Here is a 27,465-nt window from a genome sequence, read left to right on the forward strand (position 1 = left end):
TATGGACGATACAAGTCATTTAACTCTCTAGAGTCAAGTTTTCTCAAGATAGGGATAGATGGTGCAAATAACATCTAGAAAGTTTATAGAACAAGAGGGAAATCGAATCATACAAGTTTTTCGATTTGCCTTCATCCTAATTGGAGCTAATCTAGACTCATTAATAGATAACACAACATATTTTAGGTGTTCTAATTGCCAGGGGCAGCTTTGTAATTTTTGTTTTGTTAGGGGTAATCTTATAATTATAGGAAGTAGATTAGTCAACTTCTTTAGCATTATGGAAGTGACCTGCCAACTAGCACTTGCTGTGCACCTCATAGGCACCACTTTAGTAGCCAAATTATATTTTTTGTAATCCCACTTGAGAGGATGGTTTTTAGTGAAACTAAATTAAGATTTCAGCCGTTTAGATGTGTGATGCATCTTATCTTAGGTGTGATGCCTTAAAATTCTTAGGAGTGATTTTGATGTGGCGTATAACGTGGATAAAAGTTACAGTTTTCAATGTTACTAACCTAAGCTGTAAAGAAATCTAGAGAAAACTCTAGTATTTTATTAGAAATTCTGAATAGTTTGAATCTCAAAATAAACTAAATATTTCTATTTATATTAATTAGACCTAAAATCCTTTATAGGAAAGGATTCCTAGTTAAAACTAAAATTCTTTATAAAAAGTAATTACTAATTAAAACTTACCTAACTAATAGAATCCATCTAGTATTAAGATTTCTAAATAGTAAAATAATAATTAAATTAAAATTAGAAAAAAAGAATCCAATTACAACAAAGTAAATAAAGACAATCCTGCATAGTAAATTCCAAGCCTTATTTGAGTGCTTTTCTGATCTTTGATCATTTTGAAATTTGAAGATAGGAAAAAGATCCTTCAGAATTTTCTATTAAAATTTTAGCTCGATCCAATAGTCGGATTAAAAGTTATGCTTGATTTACCAAACTGCATTTTGAACTCTTCTTAAACCCCTCAAAACCTAAAAATCTTAACCATTAATAAAATAATGCAATAAACATTATTATGCCAAGAATATTGAAGAACTTTCCCCACTTCAGATTTGTAGGAGCCCTAGGGTGATGCTAGGTTTGTTTTCTCCCTTTTAGCTTACTAGATCCTTAGTTCATTGTTGTTACTCGCCCAAACCATAACTGTAAGCTAAAGACACCACAATACCCACCTAAAGCCAATTTTCCATTTCCTAACCTATCATTTCTTTTATTGCTTGTAAAACTTAGTAGTTAGGTGCTGTAATTGAAGATCTTGCATAAGATTGAATTGCAATTCAAACCACAGTCATGCACATTTTGATTAAAAAATCAAGATTCATCTCTTGATTTGAAGATATAAGGTTAAATTCTCAATGCTTTTACAAAATATTGTTTGGATCTTCAAGTTTATGTGGTACCAAAAACACTTTGTGATACTTGTTACAATTGTTTGAAATTATGATCCTTCTTAATTAGGTTGAGAGCATAAGCATCATCCCTTTCTACTGAAATGATTGAGAAATTTGGCATTAAAGACAATATTGCTAGAAATTGCTAATATTTCACACTCACGATAGCCACAAATATTATGAATTTGCTTGTGATAGTTCCCTAATGTTCAATCACTACTGTAACCTCATGATTTGATTCTCTTGTCTACTATGAGACTTTGCTCAAACTGAACTTTTGCATTAATGTATGCATGGACTCATGCATGCATGTAAGTTTATTTGTTTGTTTTACTTCCATGTCCTTGATAGAGCATGAACTTGAATGGTCTTGAATCTAAAAAGATGTCCTTGTTATACTTTGTTTTCCACATGACACTTATGTGAAGAATCCTTATGTGCTTTTAGGTCATTGAAGACCCTTCGTTGAGTTTAAAGCAGAGAGCTCTTGTAACAGATGCTGCACGTGCACTTGACAAAGCTAAAATGATGCGATTTGATGAGAAAAGTGGCAATTTTTACTGCACAGAGCTTGGTCGCATTGCAAGCCACTTTTATATACAATATTCTAGCGTTGAAACTTACAATGAATTGTTGAGGCGCCACATGAATGATAGCGAGGTTATTTTTTACTATCCATGTTTTCACTATGTGTAACATCAGTTTACAAAATGTTATGGTTCTTTTTTATTTTCTCTTGAGTTTTGTGAAAAAAAGCTGTCAGAATTTTTAGTGCACAAGGTTTCCTAGTAATGAGTTATTTAGTGATTATATGTTAAGTCAGTATTTTCAGTTGCACTGGACTGTTATACCATCTCTCTAATCTCTGATCTCTAATTACTATTTGCCTTTCCCTTTCCATCATCTTATTTAACAACCTTTATGTTGCTTTGCTCCTGTGGTAGGTTATTGACATGGTTGCCCATTCTTCTGAATTTGAGAATATTGTTGTTCGAGAAGAGGAGCAAAATGAGCTGGAGATGTTGTTGCGTTCATCATGCCCTTTAGAAGTTAGGGGCGGTCCTTCAAACAAGCATGGGAAAATTTCAATTCTTATTCAGGTTTTTAGCTTTTCTTGTGTAATTAATTGTCCCTACCATAGTTTAAGAAACTATTCTATCTGACTCTTGTTTTGTTTATGTCAACTTGCAGTTGTACATATCTCGTGGCTCGATTGATACCTTTTCACTGGTTTCTGATGCTTCATATATCAGTGCAAGCTTGGCTCGTATCATGCGGGCATTGTTTGAGATTTGTTTGCGCAGAGGCTGGAGTGAGATGTCTTTATTCATGTTGGAATACTGCAAGGCTGTAGATCGCCAAATCTGGCCTCATCAACATCCACTTAGACAATTTGACAAGGATCTTTCAGCAGAAGTTTGCCTAATGAACTTTGATTTACGTTTTTTATCCCCAAAATGCACCTGTGGTGACCGTTGTTTGACATCACTTTGTACCTGGTCCAGATATTGCGGAAGCTAGAGGAACGAGGATCTGACTTAGATCATCTGCAAGAGATGGAAGAAAAGGATATTGGAACACTTATTCGTTATGCTCCTGGAGGAAGGGTAATCTTTTTGTATGGAGTGATGTTCTATATTGTTTTGTGTTGGCAGGAATAATACTGACTTTAATTATATAATTTATTATTATTTTGTTATTTTTTGGGGATTGGTGAACACTGGAAGTTGGTTAAGCAATATTTGGGATATTTCCCAAGGATCCAGTTATCAGCAACTGTAAGTCCAATCACCAGAACAGTATTGAAGGTAATTATAGTCAATTGCTTCCATATATCTCCAGCATTATAGATTCCATTCGATCAATATGGATACATCATTATGATGCTTAATTTCAATATGCAGCTGGATTTGCTCATAATTCCAGAATTCATATGGAAAGATCGTTTCCATGGTGCTGCTCAACGTTGGTGGATTCTTGTTGAGGTGTTGTTGTATATCTCTCAATGTGATTCCTATGTAGTTAGAGGATAAAATTTTGATGATTTGCTTCACTCTAAAACTGGAAGGGGCTTTAAGGATAAATTCTTGTCTACTAATATGCATTTTGAACTGGAAGTGTAAAACCTTTTAACTCTAAATTTCAGTAACTATGCCATCTCAAATATTTATTTGGCAACTTAGTTTCTAATCAATTTTTTTTAAAAATTAAAATTCTATTGGTAATTTCTCCATAGAGAAATATTACTTGGGGCGTTTTATTCTCTTGTAATTGCAAGATTGGGTGTAGAAAATGTTGGTAAACAGGCTTGTTGCACTCACTTATTGAGCTCATGACTGCACTATCACATGATGATTGATTTAAATTTTGGACTTACAGAAGTTCTCCTTTACTGGGTATGCATTGCAATTTCCTGTGTTGAGAGGTCATGATTTGACTAGTCTTTTTTAACTTTGACATTGTTTCTAATGAGTGCAACTTTGACATTGTCTCTAATGAGATGCACAGTTTTTTTTCATATGTAACTGAGGCCTAATTAACTATTCAAACAGGATTCTGAGAATGACCACATCTATCATTCTGAGCTTTTAACTCTGACAAAGCGGATGATTCGTGGGGAACCTCACAAGCTATCCTTCACTGTGCCAATTTTTGAACCACATCCCCCACAATATTACATTCGTGCTGTTTCTGATTCTTGGTTGCATGCTGAATCTTTCTACACTATATCTTTCCATAATCTCGCGCTACCAGAGGTACTCATTGTACATTAGATGATCGTTTGAACATTTCTTTATGGCAATTTTCTTCTCTTACCAAATTCTGTCTGTCCAGGCTCGTACTTCACATACAGAACTTCTAGATTTGAAACCGCTTCCTGTAACTTCACTTGGGAACAACACTTATGAAGCCTTGTACAGCTTTTCTCATTTCAATCCTATACAAACACAGGTGTAGTCCATTATATATAATTTTTGTCAGTTTATTTCATGGTTTTAGCTATTTTAAACTGTTCATCACTTTTGACCTTATGAAAAGTATTCTGCAGTTGTGAGTTGATGCTTTTGTTTGTGAGTTGCAGATCTTTCATATTCTGTATCACTCTGACAATAATGTTCTGTTAGGAGCTCCCACTGGAAGTGGGAAAACAATAGCTGCTGAACTTGCTATGCTTCGCCTCTTTAATACACAGCCTGACATGAAGGTACTATTTTTCACAATTTTTGCAATGCAAAAGACATTATGTGCAAACACAAGTTATTGAGAAAAATGCAAAACTAAGAGGACAAGGGCTGTTTGCAGCTAAATGTGCGTTGCTTTTTGGTATGTTCTGGAAGCACAAACCACTATGACCAATATTTTGATAAAGAACAAGAGACTAAGGTCCTTGTTGGATTTAATTATGCTCTGAAAATAACAATAGGTTTCTTGTTATACCAATTAATCCATTATTTGGAAGATTTTTTAAGTGTTTTTTACCCTGGAATGCAGTATGTTTAGTTATTTCTCTAAATGCAGGTTATTTACATAGCACCTCTGAAGGCTATTGTTCGAGAAAGAATGAATGATTGGAGAAAGCATCTTGTCTCTCAGCTTGGGAAACAGATGGTGAGAACATTTATTCACTTGCTTTATGAATATACTATATATCAAAGCATGAAGCCACAAAAATTCTTCACTCGCTATTATATTCAAAATAATTTGTCCTTGGGAAAAATATCCTTAGCGTAGGTGACTTAATAAGAGACATGTTAATATACTAATACTATGCACAAACTCAAATATTTTCCTAAATGATCTCTATAACATGTAATTATAAGTGACATAATGGTGTATTGATACTATTAAGTTATTTAAAATATTAAAATTTTATTTTCTTCAAAATAAATTTTAAAGAAATTAAAGACTATTTTCTGGAGATGTGAATCAAAATAGTCTGTACAAGGTTTCTATTTAAAGGAGAATAGAAATCAGAAATTAAATCAAATCATATATCCTTAATTTATAGGAGTTGACTAATACTACCAAATTTATAGACAACCTAATATAGAATTTTCTATTTTACAACACTCCCTTTCAAGCTAGCTTAAAGATATCTTCCATGGCCTGCTAGCTGATCAAGTAGTCAAATTGTAACATTTGTACCCTCTTTTGTTTGGGGCATATCCAATGAAAACACATTTTTCAATTCTAGGATTAAGTTTAGATTGGAATTTGTTTGTATGTGAAAAAGACTATGCAACAAAAAACTCTTATTCGCAAATCAAATTGTGTTCGTGTAGCATGAAAAGATAGTTTTACATTGAACATAATATTGTGTGATCATCTATGAATGTAAAACCATTTTTTTAAGATACAATAGTGATCTTTGAAGGACCCCATGACTATGAATTAAATAAAATGGTTCTGAAGCACGATAGGATTTTGAAGGATATGTAGCACGATAAATATTTGATAAATGACAACTTTCACATTGAAAAGATAAACAATTCAAATTTTAAAAAAACTCAAAAAATAAATGTTTAAGATAGAGAAGACTAGGATGTCTAAGTCTAAGATGTCAAAGCATTATTTGTTCATTACCAGACATTGAACTTATACTACTAAAGCCTCCAATTTTTTTTTATTGCCGAAGAAGTTGTCATTAAAGTAGTGAAGCCTATCATTCATCCTAGCCATATCAATCATCTTCTCCGAGCTCCGATCGTAAAATATACAGATAGAATAAAAAAAAATAACACGACGGTGACAATCTTTGGTTAGTTTACTCATGGACATAAGATTGCAAGCAAGTTTAAGAACATGGAAGACAAATTTAAGATTTATACTCTTAGAAATTGTTATTAACCCTTTTCTTGCAATAGGTGAGAAACTACCATTTGTAATTTTTATTTTCTCATTAGGATGGGAATGACTAGTCATTTAATCGGATAGACTTGAATCAATGATCTAAGAAGCAAAATTTGAACAAGAAGATAAGGCACAAGGATGACTATCTATATGAGCCAAGGAAACACTAGGAATACCATTTGATGAATAACAAGATAGTCGGTGATCAAATCCTTGCTCAGATATTATGAAAACAAATTACTCTGGAAATCATTATATTGACTTGAATCAAAATAGTTTGTACAAGGTTCCTATTTAAAGAATAATACAAGACATGAAATCAGGAGCCAAATCAAATCATATTTCCTAATTAGGAGTGACTTCTAATTTATAGGGGTTAACTAATACTATCAAATTTATAGAAAACCTAATATAAAATTTTCTATGAGTGACTTCTAATTTATAGGTGTTAACTAATACTATCAAATTTATAGAAAACCTAACATAAAATTTTCTATTTTACAACTACAATAATATAATATTTTATTTGTTTTGTGATCAAGTCTTGGAGATAGATTATTTTAAAACAAGTATACATGTAAGCTAGTAACTGCAAGTGTTTGTTTATTTGTGTGCGTGTGAGTGTCTGCTAGACATTAACTATGCTTATGGAATTAAGATTATGTTTTTCATCAGGTTGAAATGACTGGAGATTATACTCCTGATTTGATGGCTCTCTTGTCAGCTGATATCATTATATCCACTCCTGAGAAGTGGGATGGCATCAGTCGTAATTGGCATAGTAGAGGCTATGTAACGAAGGTGCATTTCTGTTATATTTGGTTGCTACTTTTGAATGAAATTGTTGTTTCTCATTCAATTATTATTTACCTCATTAGACATTTGCTTCAATTTCATTGATAGGTTGGACTTGTGATCTTAGATGAGATTCATTTACTGGGAGCTGATCGTGGACCTATCCTTGAGGTATTAATGGCAAATTTCTGTTTCTTGTTCCTGAGCATTTATTGTAATAGAACCTCAGAATTTGTCTTCTCATTTATTATTTCAGGGTTATCTATTGATGAACGAGATTAGTTTTTTTTTTTGGATTTTATTCATATGTTTTATGTAGCATTTTATTTTATTTTTGCACTTCTCCTTGTTTTCTGTCAAGTTACTAATTTTTCAAAAAATTGTTCTAATTCTTCTTTTACTTGGGATTAATTCATATGTTAAGCGGTGGCTCAAACTGATAGCAGATAGTTTGGGTTTGGGTTCGAGTTCCAACAGAATTTTATAGGGGATGATAGATTTAGGCAACTTCTTTTTCTCATGATTGTACTTTAATCTTATCATGGGCTTGCATTCTAATCAGAAGGCCATTGATGATCAACTGAGTTGTTTTGACAATTCCTTGGTGTGACAGCTTTCGAAGTGGTTTCAAAGTGAAGTTTTTTTGCCAAAATTTGTTAATTTATTCGGTTAGTTGAGGGGAGTATTGAAAAAAGAGGTCTTGGCATTGAATTGTTTAAATGCTTAGAGCCAACTCGATATTACATTTTATTTCATTGGTCTATAAATTGTTTGCTGTTCCTTTGACAACATTGAACTTTTTGCTTCCAGGTTATTGTTTCTAGGATGAGATACATATCATCACAAACAGAGCGTGCGGTGCGTTTTGTAGGTCTTTCAACTGCTTTGGCAAATGCAAGGTGTGTGCATCTGATTCAATCTCAAGCACCGAAGTCTTACCAATTGTTGCCAATGATTTATTCTTTGATAGATGCATGAGGTCTTATAATAAAGACTACTATTTTTGTTTACTGTTAATGGTCCAAAATGTTGGGTTGATGTTTAAATATCTTACTTTCCCACTAATATCTTGTCTTTTTTCATCAATTCATTAAACCTCAACAATGATACCCTTTCATAATCCTTTACCTCCTTTTCTCAAAATCTTCAAAGAATTTGTTAACATGTTCATTAGAATTGATATTGAAATGTGATGAAATTCACCAGTTATGCCAATGGATATTACTAATGCCAAATATTATTCATGCAGTACCAAATTAAAATGAATACTCTTTCTCCACTCTTCATGTGTCTGCGTGGTTATTCCTTCATCTTACATGGTTTCTAATATCTCAAGTTTTTCTTCTAATTATTTTCTGCATCAAATGTTGTCAATTCTGAAATTTTCTTAAGGTTTTTAATCTTTTTAATATGTTTTAATCTTGTACTTATTAGTTATTTATTTATTTATTATCATCTCTACTTCTGCCAATGTCCTTTCATCTGTAATTGCTTTTACTCTTTTATTTGTAATCTATCTTTTAAATTTAATTCTTCAAGAACATTAAAAAAAATTAGGCCAAACGGCATGAGAAATTGACCATTTGACATCAAGAGATGTGTAGTCCTGCTTATACAATTTATAGAATAGTTTAGTGTTGAGGCTTAACTGATTTGAGTTCCATGCTATTAATATCGCCTCTTTTAAGAAGTACAAGCCATCGTATATGTAATTTGATCAAAAGTCCATCCTATTGTTTCCTAATTTAATATAAAATTTCATTTCTTTCGGACTAAAGATGAAATAAATTTAAACTACTATAGCATAATATTTATGTAATATAATTTCAAAAAACATTTCTCATGCATTGCTCATGGATAGACAATTTCTTTTTTCCTTTTTGACAGAAAAATAGACTAAAGTCACAATGTAAACGTGTCTTCCATGATACAATTGCAATTGAAGTTAACTGAGAATAAGAAAAAAAATAAGATTTACAGTGCCATATACAGGAGGAAATGGGATAAGAGGAGTTTTACATAATCTTATATTATTGTTTTGAAAGTGAATTGAGGATGGTTATGAAAACATTATGCTAGTCAAATCAATCTACTTTCGGAATAGGAAGGAACTAGTTTGAGAAGTTCCTGCATTAAAGTTTTGCTATTTTTTTTTTGTTACTAAAATTTCTGATACTTGTGTACTCAGCTGTATCACATTGATTATGTCATTAGTTGAGTTTTCCAAAGAAAAAAAGACCACATAGCTGTATTGCTCTATTGCTACTATGATGTCTATTCCACAAATGCTAATTGTCAGTGCTTTAGTAGCCTTTTCTTCCATGGTTTTGGTGCATTTAAGATGCTAATGACAACTTTTTTTATTGTAATTCTTGTCTTATGATCTTTATTTATTTAGTGATTTGGCTGATTGGTTGGGTGTTGGTGAAATCGGGCTCTTCAATTTCAAGCCAAGTGTGAGACCTGTGCCTCTTGAAGTGCATATCCAGGCAAGTAGATGCTGTATTTTTCATGGAAATTTATCTTGCAACTGAAATAATGTCCTTTTCTTTTCTCTTTTGTTTGAAGAAGAGTGTTTCATTAGAAAGAGAAGATTATGCAAGAAATGGGCCTTTTCAATCTCCAGTCATCTTTCGATTGTATGGTAGCTAAAAATATTTTGTCATCAAAGCTTTTGATTATCATAGTCAGTTTTGTAATGAATTGGTTGTGATGCTTGTGATAGGAACTGTAGCCCTAATTTTTGTCCATAAACTGTAGTGTTGCTTCAATAGGAAATCATAAAATCCTATATTGATCTCCAACCCCTAGTGGCTTTAGAGTACATCTTAGCCAACAATATAAACTATACAGCATATCAGGTGGTGTGCTTCTCCACATAACAAGATTGTTGCCTCTTCCTCAACTTTTCACACATTGTTTTAGGCACATCCTATTGGAAGCAAAACCACACTTTACAGACAAAATGCTGTGTTAAAAGTTGGAAGGGGTGTCGGGAAGAGGCAACAATCATATTATGTGGGCAAGCACACAACCTGGTATGCTGTAAAGTTTAGATTGTTGGCTGAGATGTATTGTAGCCACTCAGTGTTGGAGATCAATATAAGGTTTAATAATCTTCTATGCCAGAGTTATTTTTTCTGGTAGATGCATTAGGTTTCGGTATTGGACCTTTGCCTGCTTATTTATTGTTCTTTGTATTTTGCTTTTTGTTGCTGCCCACTTTGTACACCCTGTGTTTTAGAGTTGGTCTTTGTGTATATATTACATATCTGAAAAATTGGTATTGCTTTCGTTGCACTTCTTAGATCAGGATGTTTTTGCTGAGATTACCTAAAATTTACTAACCTTTGGTCCATAAGACTTGTAATTGTAGAAATTATTGTTCAACCATATGTAGATCTTTTTGTTGATATGGAAGTGATTTTGCATTTGACAAGTAGTTGCTTTTTATGGACAGGGATATCCTGGAAAGTATTACTGCCCAAGGATGAATAGCATGAATAAACCTGCCTATGCTGCAATATGCACCCATTCACCGACAAAACCAGTTATCATATTTGTTTCATCTCGTCGCCAGACAAGGCTCACTGCTCTTGACCTTATTCAGGTGAAGTGCATCATCACATCATGGCATGTTGAGTAGTCCTATTACAATACATTTTAAACTTTGTGTTTTTATGTTATGTAGTTTGCAGCTTCAGATGAACATCCTAGGCAGTTCCTCAGTATGACAGAAGAAGTGCTGCAGATGGTTCTCTCTCAGGTCACTGATCAGAACCTCAGGCACACCTTACAGTTTGGGATTGGGCTGCACCATGCAGGTCTGAATGAAAGAGATAGATCTCTGGTTGAGGAACTTTTTGCAAATAACAAGATCCAGGTTTCTATCACCTGAATGATCTATTTTTTTTTTCCATACCCAGTAAGCACATACTCCAAACAGAAAATGAGACTTTTGATTCACAGGTATTGGTATGTACTAGTACATTGGCATGGGGTGTAAATCTTCCAGCCCATCTAGTTATTATCAAGGTGAGACATAAATATGCATATATACTCTTATGTTATATTATTACAGATTTCATTGGAACTTCACCACTAGTTTGTGAAGATTTTTTTACCATTTTCGTGCTCTGCACCATTACTGTACTTGGATTACTCATGCTGGCACAAATGTAAATTTGGCAAGATTTTATCTGGCCTTTGATTTATCTGTCATAATATTTCTTATGCTTCGGGGTCATTAACATTTCAAGCTCGTTTTGCTCTTCAGCAGACACCACAACTCTACCAGTAGTTGTTAAGTGGCTTGAAATTAATACTTCCATACATGCCTCATTCATTATGTAAACCTGAAATAATACTTGTGGAGTTTGTTGTTCTGTTTGGTTTCTGAATCGATCATGTGATGGTGTAGAAATCTTTATAAGCTTGATTGTTAATGGTGTGCCATGTTCAAAAGCAAAGTTGAGGCATTTTGCCCTCTGTAGTGTATTGTGTAAACTTCAAAAAGATGCTGGCATCCAACATCCAAACTCAAACTGTAAAAAGTAGTTTTATGGAAAGTCATAGGAAAAGAAAAAGAAAAGGATGAGAAGAATTATGACAAAATAATAAACCTCTGACTGCTAATCAGTTTATTGTGATTCCCTGAATGCCTTTTAAATTATCAAATTCGGATATCTATATCTACTCTCCAGGGAAAGTTCCTTCTTTGCAAACTATGGATGTTTATTTCAAAAATGTGCATCTCTTTTCCAGGGAACAGAATATTATGATGGAAAAGCAAAGAGATATGTAGATTTTCCAATCACAGATATCTTGCAAATGATGGGTCGTGCTGGCCGTCCACAGTATGATCAACATGGCAAAGCTGTTATTCTTGTTCATGAACCCAAAAAGAGCTTCTATAAAAAGGTTACGAGTACCATTAGTAATTTGTATGTGTTTTATGGTAATTTGAATTGTACTCTTTTTGGAAGCTGGGCTTAACTCTGATGTTCTTTAATTTCAGTTTTTGTACGAACCGTTTCCAGTTGAGAGTAGTCTGAGGGAGCAATTGCACGAACACATCAATGCAGAGATAGTGACTGGCACAATTTGCCACAAAGAGGATGCAATGCATTATCTTACATGGACTTACTTGTTCCGTAGATTGGTATGATTTTGATGATTCTCAATATGAGGAGGAAATATTTACTCCGATAAGAGTTTGCCTTCCTAGATTATGATCTTTCAGCTCCAGCTCTTCATTTACGAGTCAGGTTATTAATAGTCCAAAAAGTATATATATAAAAAAACTTTAACTCAGTGGTCTTTCCTACCTGCAAAATTTCTGTGGAAGTCTCTCATCATGTAGAAATCTTATTATTAGCTTTTGGAAGTAAAATTTTACCAGTTTCTGTTATCTAGATTGCGATTAAAGTGTTAAAATTTTTCAATATCTTGTTTTGTAGTGTTTCTCGGAAAAGATTATTATTAGTATTAGATAGATGGAATATTGATATCACACGACTAAATGGTTGGCTTATTTAACAAGTTACGTGGTCAATATTCATTAAAATGAGTTTGAATTAAGCCTATTGTTCACCTGTGCTGTAAAAATTGGGTAAAATTATTTTAAGTCCGTGAGGTTTTAGTGAGGTTCAGCTTTAGTCTCTTAGCTTCTAAAACCTAGTTCTTGAGATTTTGTTTTGTGCTCGAATATAACTATTTTTTTACTCTTAAGTTTTCAAGTAAAAGCATACACCACTTGAAATATAGTGTTGGTTTTAAAAATTACCCTGTTTTCACTAAAACTGTAAGACTTGAAAGTAATTTGCCCTATAAAAAATTTGAGCCTGTTTTCATGTTGTCTTTGTCATTTCAGGAGTCCTGGCATTGCTAGCATTGACAGATTTGCCTGAGACTCAAATAGCAACATGGCATTAATGGAAGGATAGAAACTGGTTTTAAATGTTGGCAATATATATAATAAATTTAGGAGTTAATAGAGACCACAAGGTTTGTGGTCAATCAAACTTGTAGGAATTAAATAGCGTTCATCAGGTGTTTAGTCACCACATAGGCTTGCCTGCACTGTCTCTATAACGTCATGAATCAAAGTTGTTTTTTTTTTCCTTATAAAACACCACTATTAATGTATAATGTGACATTATAAAACATTTAATGCATTAGTAGCACTATTAATATTGAGGTGTCCACAACTCCATTTCAAGTTACAGTCTACTTATTAATATTAGTACCATGTTTAACTTTCAACCCGTGGCCTTGGAGAGTTTTATCCTCTGCAGTGATCATAAAGGAGAGGATAGTGAATCAAATAGTGATGAAATCACAAAAAATACATCATAAATATAAGTAAAACAGAAGGTAAACTATGATTGATTTTCTTTTAATGTCATCAAATAAAAATATGTAAATAAGAATCTTCTTGTTTGTGCGTTTTGGGTATTTTATCTGTGCTCTGGCAAATATCCAGGGCACATAAATTGCCAGCTTTTGTTGGTGGCCATAATTAAAATAAGACCTGTTGAACTAAGATGTATACCTGATAAAAATGTGCTAAACTTGTAAAGAAATGAAAGGCTTTGAGTTTCTCTATTTTTCTTTTCCATTGCTGAATGATGATGAATAAAATACTCTTTTACTTGACACTCTGGAATGATTAACTCTGTAGCATGACAATATTCCCTATGTAGAAGCCACAATATCAATTATATATCATATTTTGTTTTTAGTATCCATGTATTATATTTTGAGCATTATTATTGTTGTTGTTATTATTATTATTATTCACCTGCAAAAGATAAGTCATAAATCTCTCTTGCAGATGGTTAATCCAGCCTACTATGGGTTAGAGAATGCGGAGGCTGAAACTCTGAATTCTTATTTGTCTAGGTAATAAGGACCTAGTTGTTTCTTTTAAGAGTATTTCAGCTTGATTAAATCACTAAATTGATTCAAGTTTTACTTTAAAATTCATGATCGGTTAGCTGACACAATTCCTATAATTCAAAAGATGTTCTACTTGAAAGGTATTTTGATTAATGACTTGTGCATTTCAAACAATAGCATATGCATTTCAAAAATTAGCATATTTTAGAAGTCAATGCTAAACGATAAAGAATTGGTGTTTCTGTAATAAGAATTATAAATGTGAATAATAGTTAGTCTATTTATTTTGTGCTTACTTTCTTCTCATTAATTTTTTTTGTAAAAGAGCTTATAATGTTGATTATAATAACATCAGCAGGCCTTTAAATGGACCACATCATTTCATGGGATCTGTTCTGTTACAATTTGTGATTTTCTTTCGGTGACATCAATAGGAATTTTTGGCAGATTAGTGCAAACTACATTTGAAGACCTGGAAGACAGTGGGTGTATAAAGATGGATGAGGAAAATGTTGAGTCCATGGTGTTGGGTACGATAGCATCACAATATTACCTTAGCTACATGACTGTATCAATGTTTGGGTCAAACATAGGGCCAGATACATCTCTTGAAGTAAGCACTTTACTAAACTGTTGATGTGACGTCCCTTTAATTTGGGTCCTTAATCTTAGAATTTTTCCTCTGTCATAGATGTTTTTGCATATCCTATCCGGTGCTTCAGAATATGATGAACTTCCTGTGCGGCATAACGAGGTACATGGCCCTTTAGAGATTGAAGCAAGATAATATTGTTATAATGACAACCATCTCTTCATTGATGTCCCATGATTTGTCATTTCCAGTTATCATTTGATAGTTAATGTTGTGCAACAACCTATTCATAGGAAGTGTATCTGTTATGATTGTATATATGATACTTGCTATTGTTTGGTGAGAATAATTTTTTGAGGTAAACCATAAATTATTCCTTTGTTACAGGAAAATTACAATGAAGCGTTGTCTGGAAGAGTTCGATATATGGTGGATAAGAATGGCTTGGATGACCCACATGTGAAAGCAAATCTATTATTTCAGGTAAGATTTCCCATTGCATACCACCTCTGTTTTTGTAATGATTTTTTCTTTCTTAATAATCCACTTTCCCATTAAAATAACACCTTGTTTCTGGCTTCCAGGCGCACTTTTCCCAGTTAGAGTTACCAATCAGTGACTATGTAACTGATTTAAAATCAGTGTTGGACCAAAGTATTCGCATCATCCAGGCCATGATAGATATATGTGCTAACAGTGGATGGCTTTCAGCCTCAGTTAATTGCATGCATCTTTTGCAAATGGTCATGCAGGTATTTCTCTCCTTTTTACCCAGTATCTTTACTAGAAATGAAGGATTTAACAAGCCAATGGAGAAGCTAAATCGATGGTTTCAAGATGTGCCATGCACATCTGCCATTAGATCCTAAATTTTTGAAATCTAGGAAGTTTCAAGTATAAAAATAAAATATATTTTATTTAAGCTTATCAACTAAAAATTTATAGTATTTTGCATTTATGTAAAATTATTAAAGCTATGCTAGAATAAAAAGGATTAGCAAAGATTGTACAAGTGAAAAAAAAATAGCTGAAGAATGAATATAAGAACAAGTAAAAAGAGTGTATCCTCTGTTGCTCTTTGGTGGAAGGGAAGATATGTTTTATTTTTTTGAGACATCATGCACACAAAGAGAGAGCTAACCTAGTAAGCAACAGACATGGCTTGCATAAGGTCCTGCACATGGCAATTAGAGAGCAGAAAAAGTGCGAAGATGGATGGAAAGCAAAAATCATGGTTTCTGGAGATTCTCAGCGGCATTATTCTGCCAACAATTGTAGGAACAGATGTGCCATGTGGTAGATATATAGCAAAAATCACTTGTTTTCTTCATCCATGCTGTTGCTGTTTATGATTCTTCTTAACACAATTGATGTGATGAATTGAAAACATTGCTTTCCTCATCCCCTTTTTGACACACTTGTGCTTTTCCCAGGGCTTATGGTTCGATAAGGATTCTTCGTTGTGGATGCTGCCATGCATGAACGAAGATCTTCAGCAATCACTAAGAAAAAGAGGAATATCTACAGTGCAACAACTATTGGATCTTCCTGGGGCAACTTTGCAGGCCATGATTGGAAATTTTCCTGCTTCAAGATTTTATCAGGTTAGCAACCATTTAGATGTTTGTGCAACCTTTTTATGCATGGAAAACACACAACACGTACACAGGCCCTTTTGGGGATGGGATCCATTGCCAATCACATTTCTCTACATGCCCTACTATTGGCAAACTCTACAAGGGGCTGTTTGTGCATGGAGGGCTTAAGGATACCAGGTTTGCTCTTCTTGACTATAGATTTATCAGTATGGCTGTACAGAAACCATCCAATCCACTCTGATTGCATCTCTGAGGATGTGATTGATCTCATCTAAGCAGAGGTTAAGTGGCTAACATGGATGTCCACCAATCCACTACAAATTTTTTTACATGAGGATGATTTCTAGGGCTATTTTTGTGTGTTCATGATGACAAATGGGAAGATTACAGTTGCAGAGTCTGCTCATCTAAATTCTCTTCCCCTGCAACCATCACTGGCTCTCTTAAAGGGTTAAAATTGGTTTTGATTGATACGGTTTTTCATGCATGATGAGAAGTTCATATGCCTATTAATTTATTTTTTTTACTAGTAAAAAAAGAAACAGAGAGACATCCATACATGGGCAGCATAAATTAGTTGCTGCATATTTATCATAGACAATTAGGAACGGGCACATTGAGGTCAGAGATGAAGTTATTGAGCCAGGAACTTGTTGGACATTCCTTACAAGTGTCACCTGTTTTAGAAAGTTGTCCACGTGAGGAGTTCCATGTTGCAGATAGGAAGGCAGCCATATAGCTTTAGTAATGGATATTGGAGAGACATGGCATAATGTGAGCAAATTAATGTTAAAAGTTACTTGGAGAAGTTAGACCTTAAATAAATACACATTCATATATGTATTGAATTTCTTAATTATATACATCAGTCAAAACTTTTGTCTGACTGTTAACATTATGCATGCAACCATCCATTTTATTCAACCTTTATTTTCTGTTCTTTTTTTAGGATCTGCAGAACTTTCCCTGCATTCGAATGAAGTTAAGAGTTGAGAAAAAGGACATTGATGGCAAAAAATCTCTCGCTCTGAAAATAAAATTGGAGAAGACGAATCGCAAGCAAAATAGATCAAGGGCTTTCACTCCCCGATTCCCTAAGGTAAATGGTTTGCCTCTTTTCTGTTCATTAGTTGGTAAACAGACTAAGCTTGTTTTTATTTTTACAGCTGAAAGATGAAGCATGGTGGCTAGTTCTTGGTAACACATCCACTTCTGAACTATATGCTTTGAAGAGAGTTTCTTTCACAGATCACTTGGTGACCCATATGGAGTTGCCATCAACATTAACTTCTGTCCAGGTTAATTTGCCTTCCATTAAAGTCATGTTAATTGGCATTCTTTTTGTTTGTCGGGAGCCTTCCTTTAAAGTAATGGTTTTTACTCATCATGTATGTAATTGGTTTTTTTTATTGTTGGGATCTGTTTTTTTTTCCCCTCTCAGGATCTTGTTTTTCAAAAAAATAAAATAACATAAAATTGGATTTATACTGTTTTAAAAAAAACTCAATGCTTAATCCATGCCCTTTCTCTGCAAATAAAAAGAACTACGAGGAGATCATGAAATATACGGTGATTTGCACCATTCCTAGACCCTGATTGGCCAAGACCGGTTCCAAGTATCTTTCTTTACGATATACCTCAATGATTATGCTGAAAATATTTCCGTAGTGAGTTTGTGTGGAGGTAGTTCCTTGCTATGTTAGTGTGTTGTTTGAAACACCCCCATGTGAGCATCTTGAAAGACTATTGCACTCTTCTGACTTCTGCCGCATATTCCTATATTTTTGTTTGTGAATTCACTGGGATATGTTGGCTTTCTCAGGGGATGAAATTGATGCTGGTTTCAGATTGTTACATTGGTTTTGAGCAAGAACATTCAGTTGAAGAACTTATCAAATCTCAACAAACAGAAGCAGGTGATTGAATAAGAATTTTCTCAATCCAACACATTCGTGAATTTCCGACCAATATTTGTGGGAGTGCGTTATATAAACTGCATCCCTTCAAAGGCGGATACCATGGAGTTTTTCACAACTTGAGGATTTTATTTATAGATCTGGTGTGGTCAGAAAGTTGCTGTAGGCACTAGTTTTTTACCCTTACTTATGAAACAAGTTTCCAATTTTGATTTCTAAATACCCAAAAATCCACAAATAATTATATTAGGCATTTTCCATGTGTTTTTTTTTTTAAATAAAAAGAGTGCTTTATTTTAGTTTTATTTGATTTTCAAATCAATTTTCATTTTATTTTTGGTATAATAAGGAAAGGTGGATATAAAAAAGGAGAAAAGAAAATGAAGAGAACAATTAAAAAGTAGGGAGAAAATAAGAGTTCAAGGAAAAAAAATTGAGAGATGAACACATAAAATAGAAAGAAAAGTAATCGTGATAATCCTCTACGTGCAGATAAACATATTGGCATGTAATGAAAGCCAAAGCCCTTTTAAGTTCAAAAAGCTTGAATGACATAATCGATAGACATAACAAAAGGTAACTAAACTCAATCATAAGGATGGTGGACACGTGGTGTTAGGGGTTGATGGAGTTTATTCCTAGTTATTTAATTCAAAATCATTAGGAAATCTAGATGTATTGATTTTATTAGATATTTAAGGATGAGAGACTGATTGTAATTGATATTAGCATTTTTAGCGCATTTTATTTGAGGTCAATTGCATTGTATGGTTTTATGAGTTTCTAATTAGTAGTTTATCTATGGCTTGTGATGAAGATTTATTCGTGTGAATAAATCTGATGTTTAGGATTTTATTATAGGATCATGTGCTCAAACAAATTCTTATGGAAGAGATCTATACAGATGTCCTGACAGGATTCATCTATCTTGGAAAACAGATGAGTTTTTCCCAACATGTGTTGTAAATACTCTCAATGAAAATTGATAAATATTTAAAATAACTTTGAGAATTTTTTGGTTAACTCCTAATATTTAAATATCAATTTTACTTGTAGGTTCAATATTTATGTTTAAATATTGACCATTAATTCTCATAAATGAAATTTTTAGTGATTATATGTCTTTTGAACAAGACATGATTTATATATTTTTGAGAGACATGAGCAGATACAATTAAAATGTTTAATTCTTTTTGTTTTTTTTTATGTTTTTAAACATTAAAAAACATACAAAAATATACAAATACACAAACATTCCTTTTTTTATTATAATTTTTTACTCACACACCTCACAATTATATGTTTACAAACAATAACAGTTCAAAATTTAAAAATACATAAAACACACATTAAACTTTTAACATTTAAAAAAATAAGCTACCTAAAATTCACAAAATAATCTGGGAGAAGTCCTTGGAAACTCAAGGACAATGCCGAGAAGCTTCTAGAAGTGGTGGAATTGTGGTGGAATAGTGACGGTGTGTTTGCTCCACGCAACACCACTACTGGCGGTACTTGGGTTCATGTGCTGTCGTCGGTGAAAAAAATAGGTGGATTTGGAGTGATTTCCTCTCTTCTTACTCCCTGTGCTAGCGGTGACTCTCACTGTGACTTGCAAAGGGAACAAAACGCAACAAACAATTGATTTTATTTTAATTTTACTTTTTTCACATATCTATTTCCGAGTTTGTCTTCTCAATTTTTTTTTCTCGTTGCTTCAACCATAAATAGTGGGGGAGAGGCGTGGTAGAGGCTAACATTATCGGTAGTAGGTGGTTGCGACGATGGAAATGGTTAGTGGCGTTTGTGGAGGGAGCTGTCGGTGTGGGTTGCTAGTGGTACTTGCGATTATAGAGAGGATTCATGATGGTAGTGAGAAGACTAAAGAAAGAGAGGGGTTGTGCTTATATTTGTGTAGATCTTGATGGTGTCGTTGTTGTGTAGAGAGATAGGGAAATCGTGAAGCTAGAGTTGTCAGGCCTGCAACAAATCGGTAAAAAATTGAAGTGTGTGTTGTTAGCTGCTGGGTTGGGTTGAAAGTTTTTGTTAGCTAAAAAAGAGAGGGTTTGTTGTTGCAGCAAGGAAGATGGATTGTCATAATAGGAAAAAAGAAGCTGGAAAGGTGAAATGGATTTGGGTTTAATTGTCAAGGCTGGTTGATGAGTTTGTTAGTGTGGTTGTCTTGAGAAGTGAGCGGTTGTCAATGGGTAAGGAGGAGAAGGGTAAGAGGGAGTTTTGGCTCAAGGGTGTTCGGCTGGAGCTGATAGGGAGGACAAATGAGAGGGAAAAAGAGATGATACCCCCACTCTCCTAGCTAAATTTTTAGGTTCAGGTCTTGGGGATAGGTTTTTTTTGTGGGAAATTTGGAGAGAAAAGTGTGGGAATCTTTTTTTATTTTTATTTTCTGGTTCCTAAAATTTCATCTCTTTTTGTGTGTGGTATAACTATATATTTATAGGTAAATAAAATTTTTTGGCTTGAAGGCAAAGCAAACCAAGATCAACTGTTGAATTTTAAGAATAAATCTCAACCATTCATTTGATAACTTGAAAACAAAGCAAAGAAAAATGAATTCTTAGATTAAGAGAATGATTGTAGATCATTTGATTAAAAAAATGGGTTGCTTGGTGAGAAGGTTTCTAAATTTCAAATTGGTCCTCTCATTTCCACAATTATAATTAGATCACTAAAAAATAAAGGCATTTTTCTTTTTCTATTTTCTTTCTCTCCTTTTTTATTATTTAAAATTATTTGGAAAATACACTGAAAACAACGCACATGCGTCAAGAACATATTTTTTAGGTTTTTTGTTGTTGTTTTTTACTAATTTTGATTTTTCTAAAAACAATAATAAAAAATAGGAAAAAAATTAGGTAGAAATAAGGATGATAAATTGGCTAATGATCATCAATAGATCATAAGATGATTTTATCATTTTGGATTAATTTTTCTTGTAGAATATAAGGTTGTAATAATAGGCTTAGAAATACTAATAGAATCGGGGAGAGATTTATTATTTATTATCAACCAATTATATGGAGAATATAAGTGTAAACACTCTCACCTAATTTTATACCATAATGTAGTCATAAACTTTATTAAAGTTTTAGTGGAAGGATGGCTTAGCTCAACATGAATTAGGGTACAAGATGCCTTAAATAGTCATGGCATTATCTCTGATAAAATCTTTGATTGATCATCCATAAGTGATATTCAATAGAATTGTAATGACAAACAAAGTAATGTAGATTCTATGGTAAAGAATGATAAAGATAATAAAAATATAATTGCTGCTAAATTTCAAATAAGTATGAGCAAAGCATCTTAATGACACTAGTGCTCTTGATCCACGTAAGGATTAGAAAGATGATTTTATAACTTTTTTGCAAGATCGTTCACATAAAATTTAAGATCTTTCAAAATAAAAGTAGTTAATTATATATTTCTAATAGATATATCATACAAAAGATATAAAACTAAAATTTTGCTTTTATGCTTAGGACTAAAAGAAGTTTTTTTAGTCATGTTTGACATTCATGAAGAGCTTTATGGAGCTCACTATCCTGACAATAAAATGAGGTGGCTTATCATAAACCATGGCTTTCATTGGCCAAACATAACCAAGGATTGTGCTAGTTATGTAAAAGAATGCTAAGAATATCAATAGTTTGATTCAATCCAACACATACCTTCTAATGAACTCAATGAAATGGTCAAACCATGATCATTTAAAGGTTGGACAATGAAAATTATTGGCAAGATACATTTTCCATCATCAAGTGGACATAACTACATCTTAGTTTCCACCGATTACTTCAACAAATGAGTTGAAGCTTTCCTTATTAATTGATTAATTGAGAAATAGTTATCAAATTCATTAAAGAATAGATCATCCATAGATTTGAACTCTTAAAAACTACCACCATTAACCAAGAATCAATATTCTTTATAGAGGATACGAATCAATTCACATATGATTATTGCCAAAATTATGAAGGGAGGTGTTCATTACCTAGTATACCAGGATACAAATCAATTCACATATGAAACTAAACTATTGATTGATCATTGATCGAACCCTTACTAGAATGCCATGCTATAAGATAGAGTTCTTAAAGGAACTAAATGGAGTGTTTTATGGTTATGATCTCCAAGTCGATCATTCAATTCCTTCAAGAACACTATCTTTTAGCATGGTCTTAAGATTTTATGCTTGTATTTAATAGAAAATTTTAGCAACAATTTTGTTTAACTGTCTTTTTCATTTTCAATTATGAAATCTGCATTGCTCTATTTGTTATGACAATCATGTTAGATATCAATTATGGTTGATCAATCAATGATTTTGATAGAGATAATTATTGAAGGTTGTCTTGTATCATGATCCATGTTGAGCCAAGTCATTAGTTTTTGTATTGTTTCTTCTTATTGAAAAACAAAAACTAGAGTATAAAACATTTTAATAAGGTTTTTGGCCATAGTATGGTATGGATTTTGGGTTGAGTGTTCATGTAAACCCTTGCGTTAACTTATAATTAAAGGTAATAAGACTTCAACGAGTAATGAAAACTCGGGATGAAAATAAATAAATAAATGGTGGAAATAAAAACACATGTGATGTGTAAATGGAGGGGATAGCATTCGTAAGCAAATTTAAAGGTATTGATGAAGTTAAAATGAGGACTAATAAATTTAGTTTAAAATCATAATGTTGGTAAATTTAGTTTACAATTCACAAGGTTGATGAAATTGGTAATGAGGTTTTGACAAATAGAAGAATTAGAAAAATTTAAAATAAATATGTTTTGAGAATGAAGAATTATAATGAAAATGAGGAATAACAGTTAATAAAGAATTACATGAAAAAATGTTGGTGTAAACCTTAGTTAAAAATTAGTAACGTTATCGTGAAACTATAATAAGTCTGTAAAAGAAATAAACAATGAAAAGAAAAAATAAGTATATCATCCCAAGGATTTAGTGTAACAACTTATATGATCCATGTAAGAATGGAACATGAAAATTTAGATTTTTTATGTAAAATCAATTATTGACCAGTTTTACGCTATCAAGCATAACTCTGAACTTGACTGTCATATCGAGCTAAAATTTTACATGAAGTCTCCTGACATGTTGGTATAACATGGTTTAAAATTCTAGGTTAATCAGAGTTCAAAAAAGCCATACAAAATTACCGGTGGCCGAAAACAACATGTGGACAATAAGTAAGGGCAAAACTGTAATTGGCTAGGAAAGTCCAGCTTCTTCTTTTTAAGAAGTTGGCCATCGCTAGAGGAGAGAGAGCTTTATTTCTTCTTCTTTTTAAGAAGTTGGTCATCGCTAGAGGAGAGAGAGCTTTATTTCTTCTTCTTTTTTCAAATTATCCTTGAACATTCACAATAAATGGAGAGTTTTGGGGAGATAATGGAAGCAAAGAGGGAAAATAAGAGATTATTGACAAAAAAAACAAATATTAGATAAAGAGAAAAAGATTTGGATACAGAGAGAAAATGAAAGATTAAAGAAGAAAAGGGGAAAGAGAAGCTTTGGACCATGGAAATTATCATCAATTTGAGTTTGAAAGGGTAATTAATTTTGAAATTGATTTGAAGGAGGGGCTAGGTTTTGTTGAATTATGGATGAAGAAATGCTATTTGTGTGAAAAATAAGTTGGATTATGTAATATAGTTGTTTAAGTGGAAACTTTGAGAAAAAAATTTGAAATAAACTAATGGGGTTTTCTAATCATAAATGGTTGTGGGGTAATTAGTAGAGATGAGAAAAAAAAATTAAAATAAACTAATGGATTTTGTGTACATGTCTTTTGATGCGTAAGGTTATGTGATTGAATTTAAAATGAAAGTTATGATAGAAAGCATGAATTATATGTTGTGTGAATATTTTGGAAAGTATGAAATGACATTTATTGGAGTATGGATATGATAGCTTATGGATTTAATGGTTGTAATACATGTTAGTGTTAAGAAAATTAACATGATGAAGTAATGAATTTGGAAAGATGCAATGGATGGAGTGTTTGATGTCAAAGTTGGCTAAATTCTAAGTTTAAGAGATTTTGGAAAGATAAAAAGGCTGACATTATTAATTGATAAAACTTGTATTATTCTAAAAATTAGATGAGTAAGGGTGAGTTGAAGTGGAGAGAAGAAGTTAAGACAAGATTATGAACTTTGTTAACAAAGATCAAGTTGTTAGTTTATAAATTGTGGAAAGCAAACTTGATTTTTGATAAATCTTATTGTTGTGATGTTTAATATTTGAAAGGTTTGTGGATAAAAATTAAGGTACAAGAGCAATAAATAGGGTTTCAGATCAATTAAACTAAAAGGTTTAAGAAGTTTAGTTTTGAAGAACAATTTATTTGTCTTTACAAACTTTTTATGCAAAGCACTTAATTAGTCTTTTTGCTCCATAAGTATTGTAAAAAAAGAGCATCTATTGTTACCTATTTTTTAGGGCCCCATATAACCAAAAAGAAAAATAAAATAAAATACAAAAAAATAAAAAAATTAGAAGAAAATTTGAAAAAAATATATCAGTAAGAAGAGTATACCAGAATGCCCAATGAATCATTGAAGAATGGTTGAGAATCAAATATGCACGATTGAAAAATTTGACAGTATATACCAGAATGTCCAAGGAAGGTTCTATTGACAAAGAAAATTCAATTTGAGGAGAGAAATTTAAAATTAGATGTTTAAGGTCTCAATTAGAATTTTTCTAGGTTTAATTGAATTTATAGAGAGCTTAATTGCAAGAAAATTTTATTTTTTTAAGTCAATTTAGGCTTTAATTAGAAGAAGTTAAAATCTGGGGGTCGAATTGAAATTTTTAAGAGTTAATTTGGTTAAATCAATAGCTTAATTGCATAAATATAGAAGTTTGATGGATAATTAGGGACTTGATTAAAGAAATCCAAAACCAAGGACTAAATTGAAAAAGATGCATGAATGTAGGGGCTGAAATTAACCAAATCAATGGCCAAATTAAAGAAATTGAAAGTTGTTTGGTCAATTGAGGATCAAAATACACAAATTCAGAACCAATGACTAAAATGAAAAAAGCAATCAACTTAGGGGTTGTCAATTGAGTTTATCATGAGTGAAATTGTAAGAAATTAAAAGTTTAGAGGCAATTAGGAGTGCAATTTAAAAAAATTAGAAGAATAGGGATTCAATTAAAAATATCAAATCCCAAATTAAAAACTTTAATCCCACACAGACGACTTGTCGTTCAAACTTAAAGAAGAGAAGGTGAGTGACACACCATTCGGTCGACTTGACCTCTGTTTTTGATAAATTTGACTGATTAGGTTGACAACTTCAAACGAATGAATGTGGAGCTATAGACCTCCTAATTGAGCAAGGACGAATTCAAATGAAAGGTGTGCATCCCCTCTACGAATTTCAGGTGGTCACAAGCTACGATGACATTAGAATTACTTCGAAAAGGCCTCGAAAGTAGACAACCCATTAGCTCTGACAATTTTGGCTGGTTGAGTTAGCAACTTCAAATGAATAAATGTGGAGCTACATACCTCCAAATTGAGTAATGTTGGATTCAAATGAAAGGTGTACACCTCATCTACCAACTCCAGGTGGTCGTATGGGACGATGAATTACTCCAACAAAGCCTTGAAAGTGGACAACTTAGTCATCCAGGGATGAAACCTAATTGTGTAAAAAAACTAGCTTTTTTTTTCATGTATTCACACTCAAATGCTTCTTATAAGTTCTTATCAAAGGTTCAAAACCCTTCCCTTAAGATCAAGGGTCAAGAATAAATTTAAAATCCTCCCAAAAACTCTATAAATACCCCCCCTAAAATCAAAAGAAAAGGAGTGAAAAAAGAAGAAGAAGGGAGTAACTATCCTAGGTACCTTTCTAATCTAAAAGCAAGCCCTGGTGGTCTGCTTTAGTTGTTTTTTTTTCTATATTTATATTTACAAGCATAGCAAAGAGTTTTGAAATGATTAATAAAAAATGTTGCATTCATCTCTTTGATGATGTGTTTTCCATTTAGTGTTGTTATTTCTAAAGTTTTTTTATGTTTTGAAACATATTGTTGTTTTAAGTTTATATATATAGAGAGCTTTATTTCTTCTTCTTTTTTCAAATTATCCTTGAATATATATAATATTGTTTTAGTTTGTATTTTGACCTAACTTATGCATGTTAATGCAAGGGTGTTTACCTTAGCTTTGCTATGCATGTTCTTGCATAAAATGGTTTCAAAAAGCCAATTTTGAATCCATGTTTCATGAATATTTAGGTTGTGTTAAGTTATTGTTTTGGGTTTGATACCTCAAGCTTGATTTTCATGTTTTGATATTTTTTGTTAGTGTTTTTTATTCAAATATGTTTGTATATGTTAGGGTGACCTGTTGGGATAAAAAAAGCATGTTTTAGAAGCAAAAAATGCCAGTTTTAAAGGCTTGATAGTGGCTGCATTCCAGGCATGTTGTTGGGTTTTGGTTGGGCAATGTTCTTCGCGTTCTTGCGAAGAACATTGCCTTAGCTACATGATTTGAATCAATTTTAGTCTATTTCTTTGCTCAGAACTATTCCTTGAACTTGATTAGTCAATAATTTATGGTTAATTCACATCAATAACATGTTTTAATGCGTTTAAATCCTATTATTTGGTTTCGGTGTTGAAACCTATTTTTGGCCAAATCATGTTGATTCGTTGAAAATTGAAGTAAATGAATGCTAGATTGTTGATCCTTACATGATTCCTAACATGTCTATACCTTTGGTTTACCCATATTGGGCTTGATTTGAATATCACATTTGCTGGGTTTAGTTTTTTAGGTTTCTTCGTGTTCTTCATATTCTTCCCAAGAACATTGTCTAAGTTACATGATTTGGATGAATTTTGATCAATTTCCTTGCCTAGAACACTTCTATGGGCATAATTAACAAGTAATCTAGTGTTTATTTGCACAAATAATATGTTTACAATAGATTTTAAGCCTTGGGTTTGGGTTTTAAATCGAAACTCATTTTAACAAAATCATGAATTTTTAGTAAAAATTAAAAAGATTAGATGCTAGATTTTTATTCCTCACATGATTTCCAACACGAATGTGCTTTTTATATTGAGCAACTGAGCCCACGTTGCTGAGTTTATTCAGGTTCAAGCTTGGTATTCTTCATGTTCTTTATTTTTTATGCATTTGATCTGTTTTGTTGAAGTTTTATGAGTTTTTGTGTTTTTGGCAAGTTTAATTTTTTTTTTGTCTTTGTTTTCACTTTGTTTTTGGGTCAAACCAAAATTTTTGGTTCGGTTTATGGTTAAACCAAAAATTTCGAGTCAACCCAGTCGAGTAAAAAAAAGGAATTATACCATGTTTGGTTTAACCACTTTTTTTTCAAGGG

At 32.5% G+C, this 27,465-nt stretch overlaps 1 protein-coding gene across 3 annotated transcripts in view; it reads left to right on the plus strand.

The window, feature by feature from the left end:
- The window catches only part of LOC133675911 (DExH-box ATP-dependent RNA helicase DExH14), a 36,938-nt gene extending 18,569 nt beyond the window's left edge, over positions 1-18,369 (plus strand). For 2 of the 3 annotated variants that reach the window (XM_062097464.1, XM_062097465.1), the window contains 28 exons: positions 1,860-2,072; positions 2,357-2,512; positions 2,604-2,828; positions 2,918-3,019; positions 3,140-3,220; positions 3,317-3,397; positions 3,965-4,168; positions 4,248-4,364; positions 4,495-4,617; positions 4,932-5,021; positions 6,939-7,064; positions 7,167-7,229; positions 7,869-7,957; positions 9,457-9,547; positions 10,519-10,668; positions 10,750-10,941; positions 11,028-11,093; positions 11,823-11,978; positions 12,076-12,219; positions 13,894-13,961; positions 14,406-14,571; positions 14,650-14,712; positions 14,938-15,033; positions 15,135-15,302; positions 15,984-16,154; positions 17,098-17,247; positions 17,315-17,446; positions 17,971-18,369. In XM_062097464.1, coding sequence (XP_061953448.1) covers positions 1,860-2,072; positions 2,357-2,512; positions 2,604-2,828; positions 2,918-3,019; positions 3,140-3,220; positions 3,317-3,397; positions 3,965-4,168; positions 4,248-4,364; positions 4,495-4,617; positions 4,932-5,021; positions 6,939-7,064; positions 7,167-7,229; positions 7,869-7,957; positions 9,457-9,547; positions 10,519-10,668; positions 10,750-10,941; positions 11,028-11,093; positions 11,823-11,978; positions 12,076-12,219; positions 13,894-13,961; positions 14,406-14,571; positions 14,650-14,712; positions 14,938-15,033; positions 15,135-15,302; positions 15,984-16,154; positions 17,098-17,247; positions 17,315-17,446; positions 17,971-18,072 — 3,585 coding nt within the window. In that variant the 3' untranslated portion in view covers positions 18,073-18,369. Of the gene's footprint in view, positions 1-1,859; positions 2,073-2,356; positions 2,513-2,603; positions 2,829-2,917; positions 3,020-3,139; positions 3,221-3,316; positions 3,398-3,964; positions 4,169-4,247; positions 4,365-4,494; positions 4,618-4,931; positions 5,022-6,938; positions 7,065-7,166; positions 7,230-7,868; positions 7,958-9,456; positions 9,548-10,518; positions 10,669-10,749; positions 10,942-11,027; positions 11,094-11,822; positions 11,979-12,075; positions 12,220-13,893; positions 13,962-14,392; positions 14,572-14,649; positions 14,713-14,937; positions 15,034-15,134; positions 15,303-15,983; positions 16,155-17,097; positions 17,248-17,314; positions 17,447-17,970 lie in introns of those variants that run through there. The other variant, XM_062097466.1, reaches the window with a different exon arrangement.
- The last annotated feature ends 9,096 nt before the right edge of the window (positions 18,370-27,465 follow it).

Source organism: Populus nigra, chromosome 16, assembly GCF_951802175.1.
Source record: "Populus nigra chromosome 16, ddPopNigr1.1, whole genome shotgun sequence".
Classification (NCBI taxonomy): domain Eukaryota; kingdom Viridiplantae; phylum Streptophyta; class Magnoliopsida; order Malpighiales; family Salicaceae; genus Populus; species Populus nigra.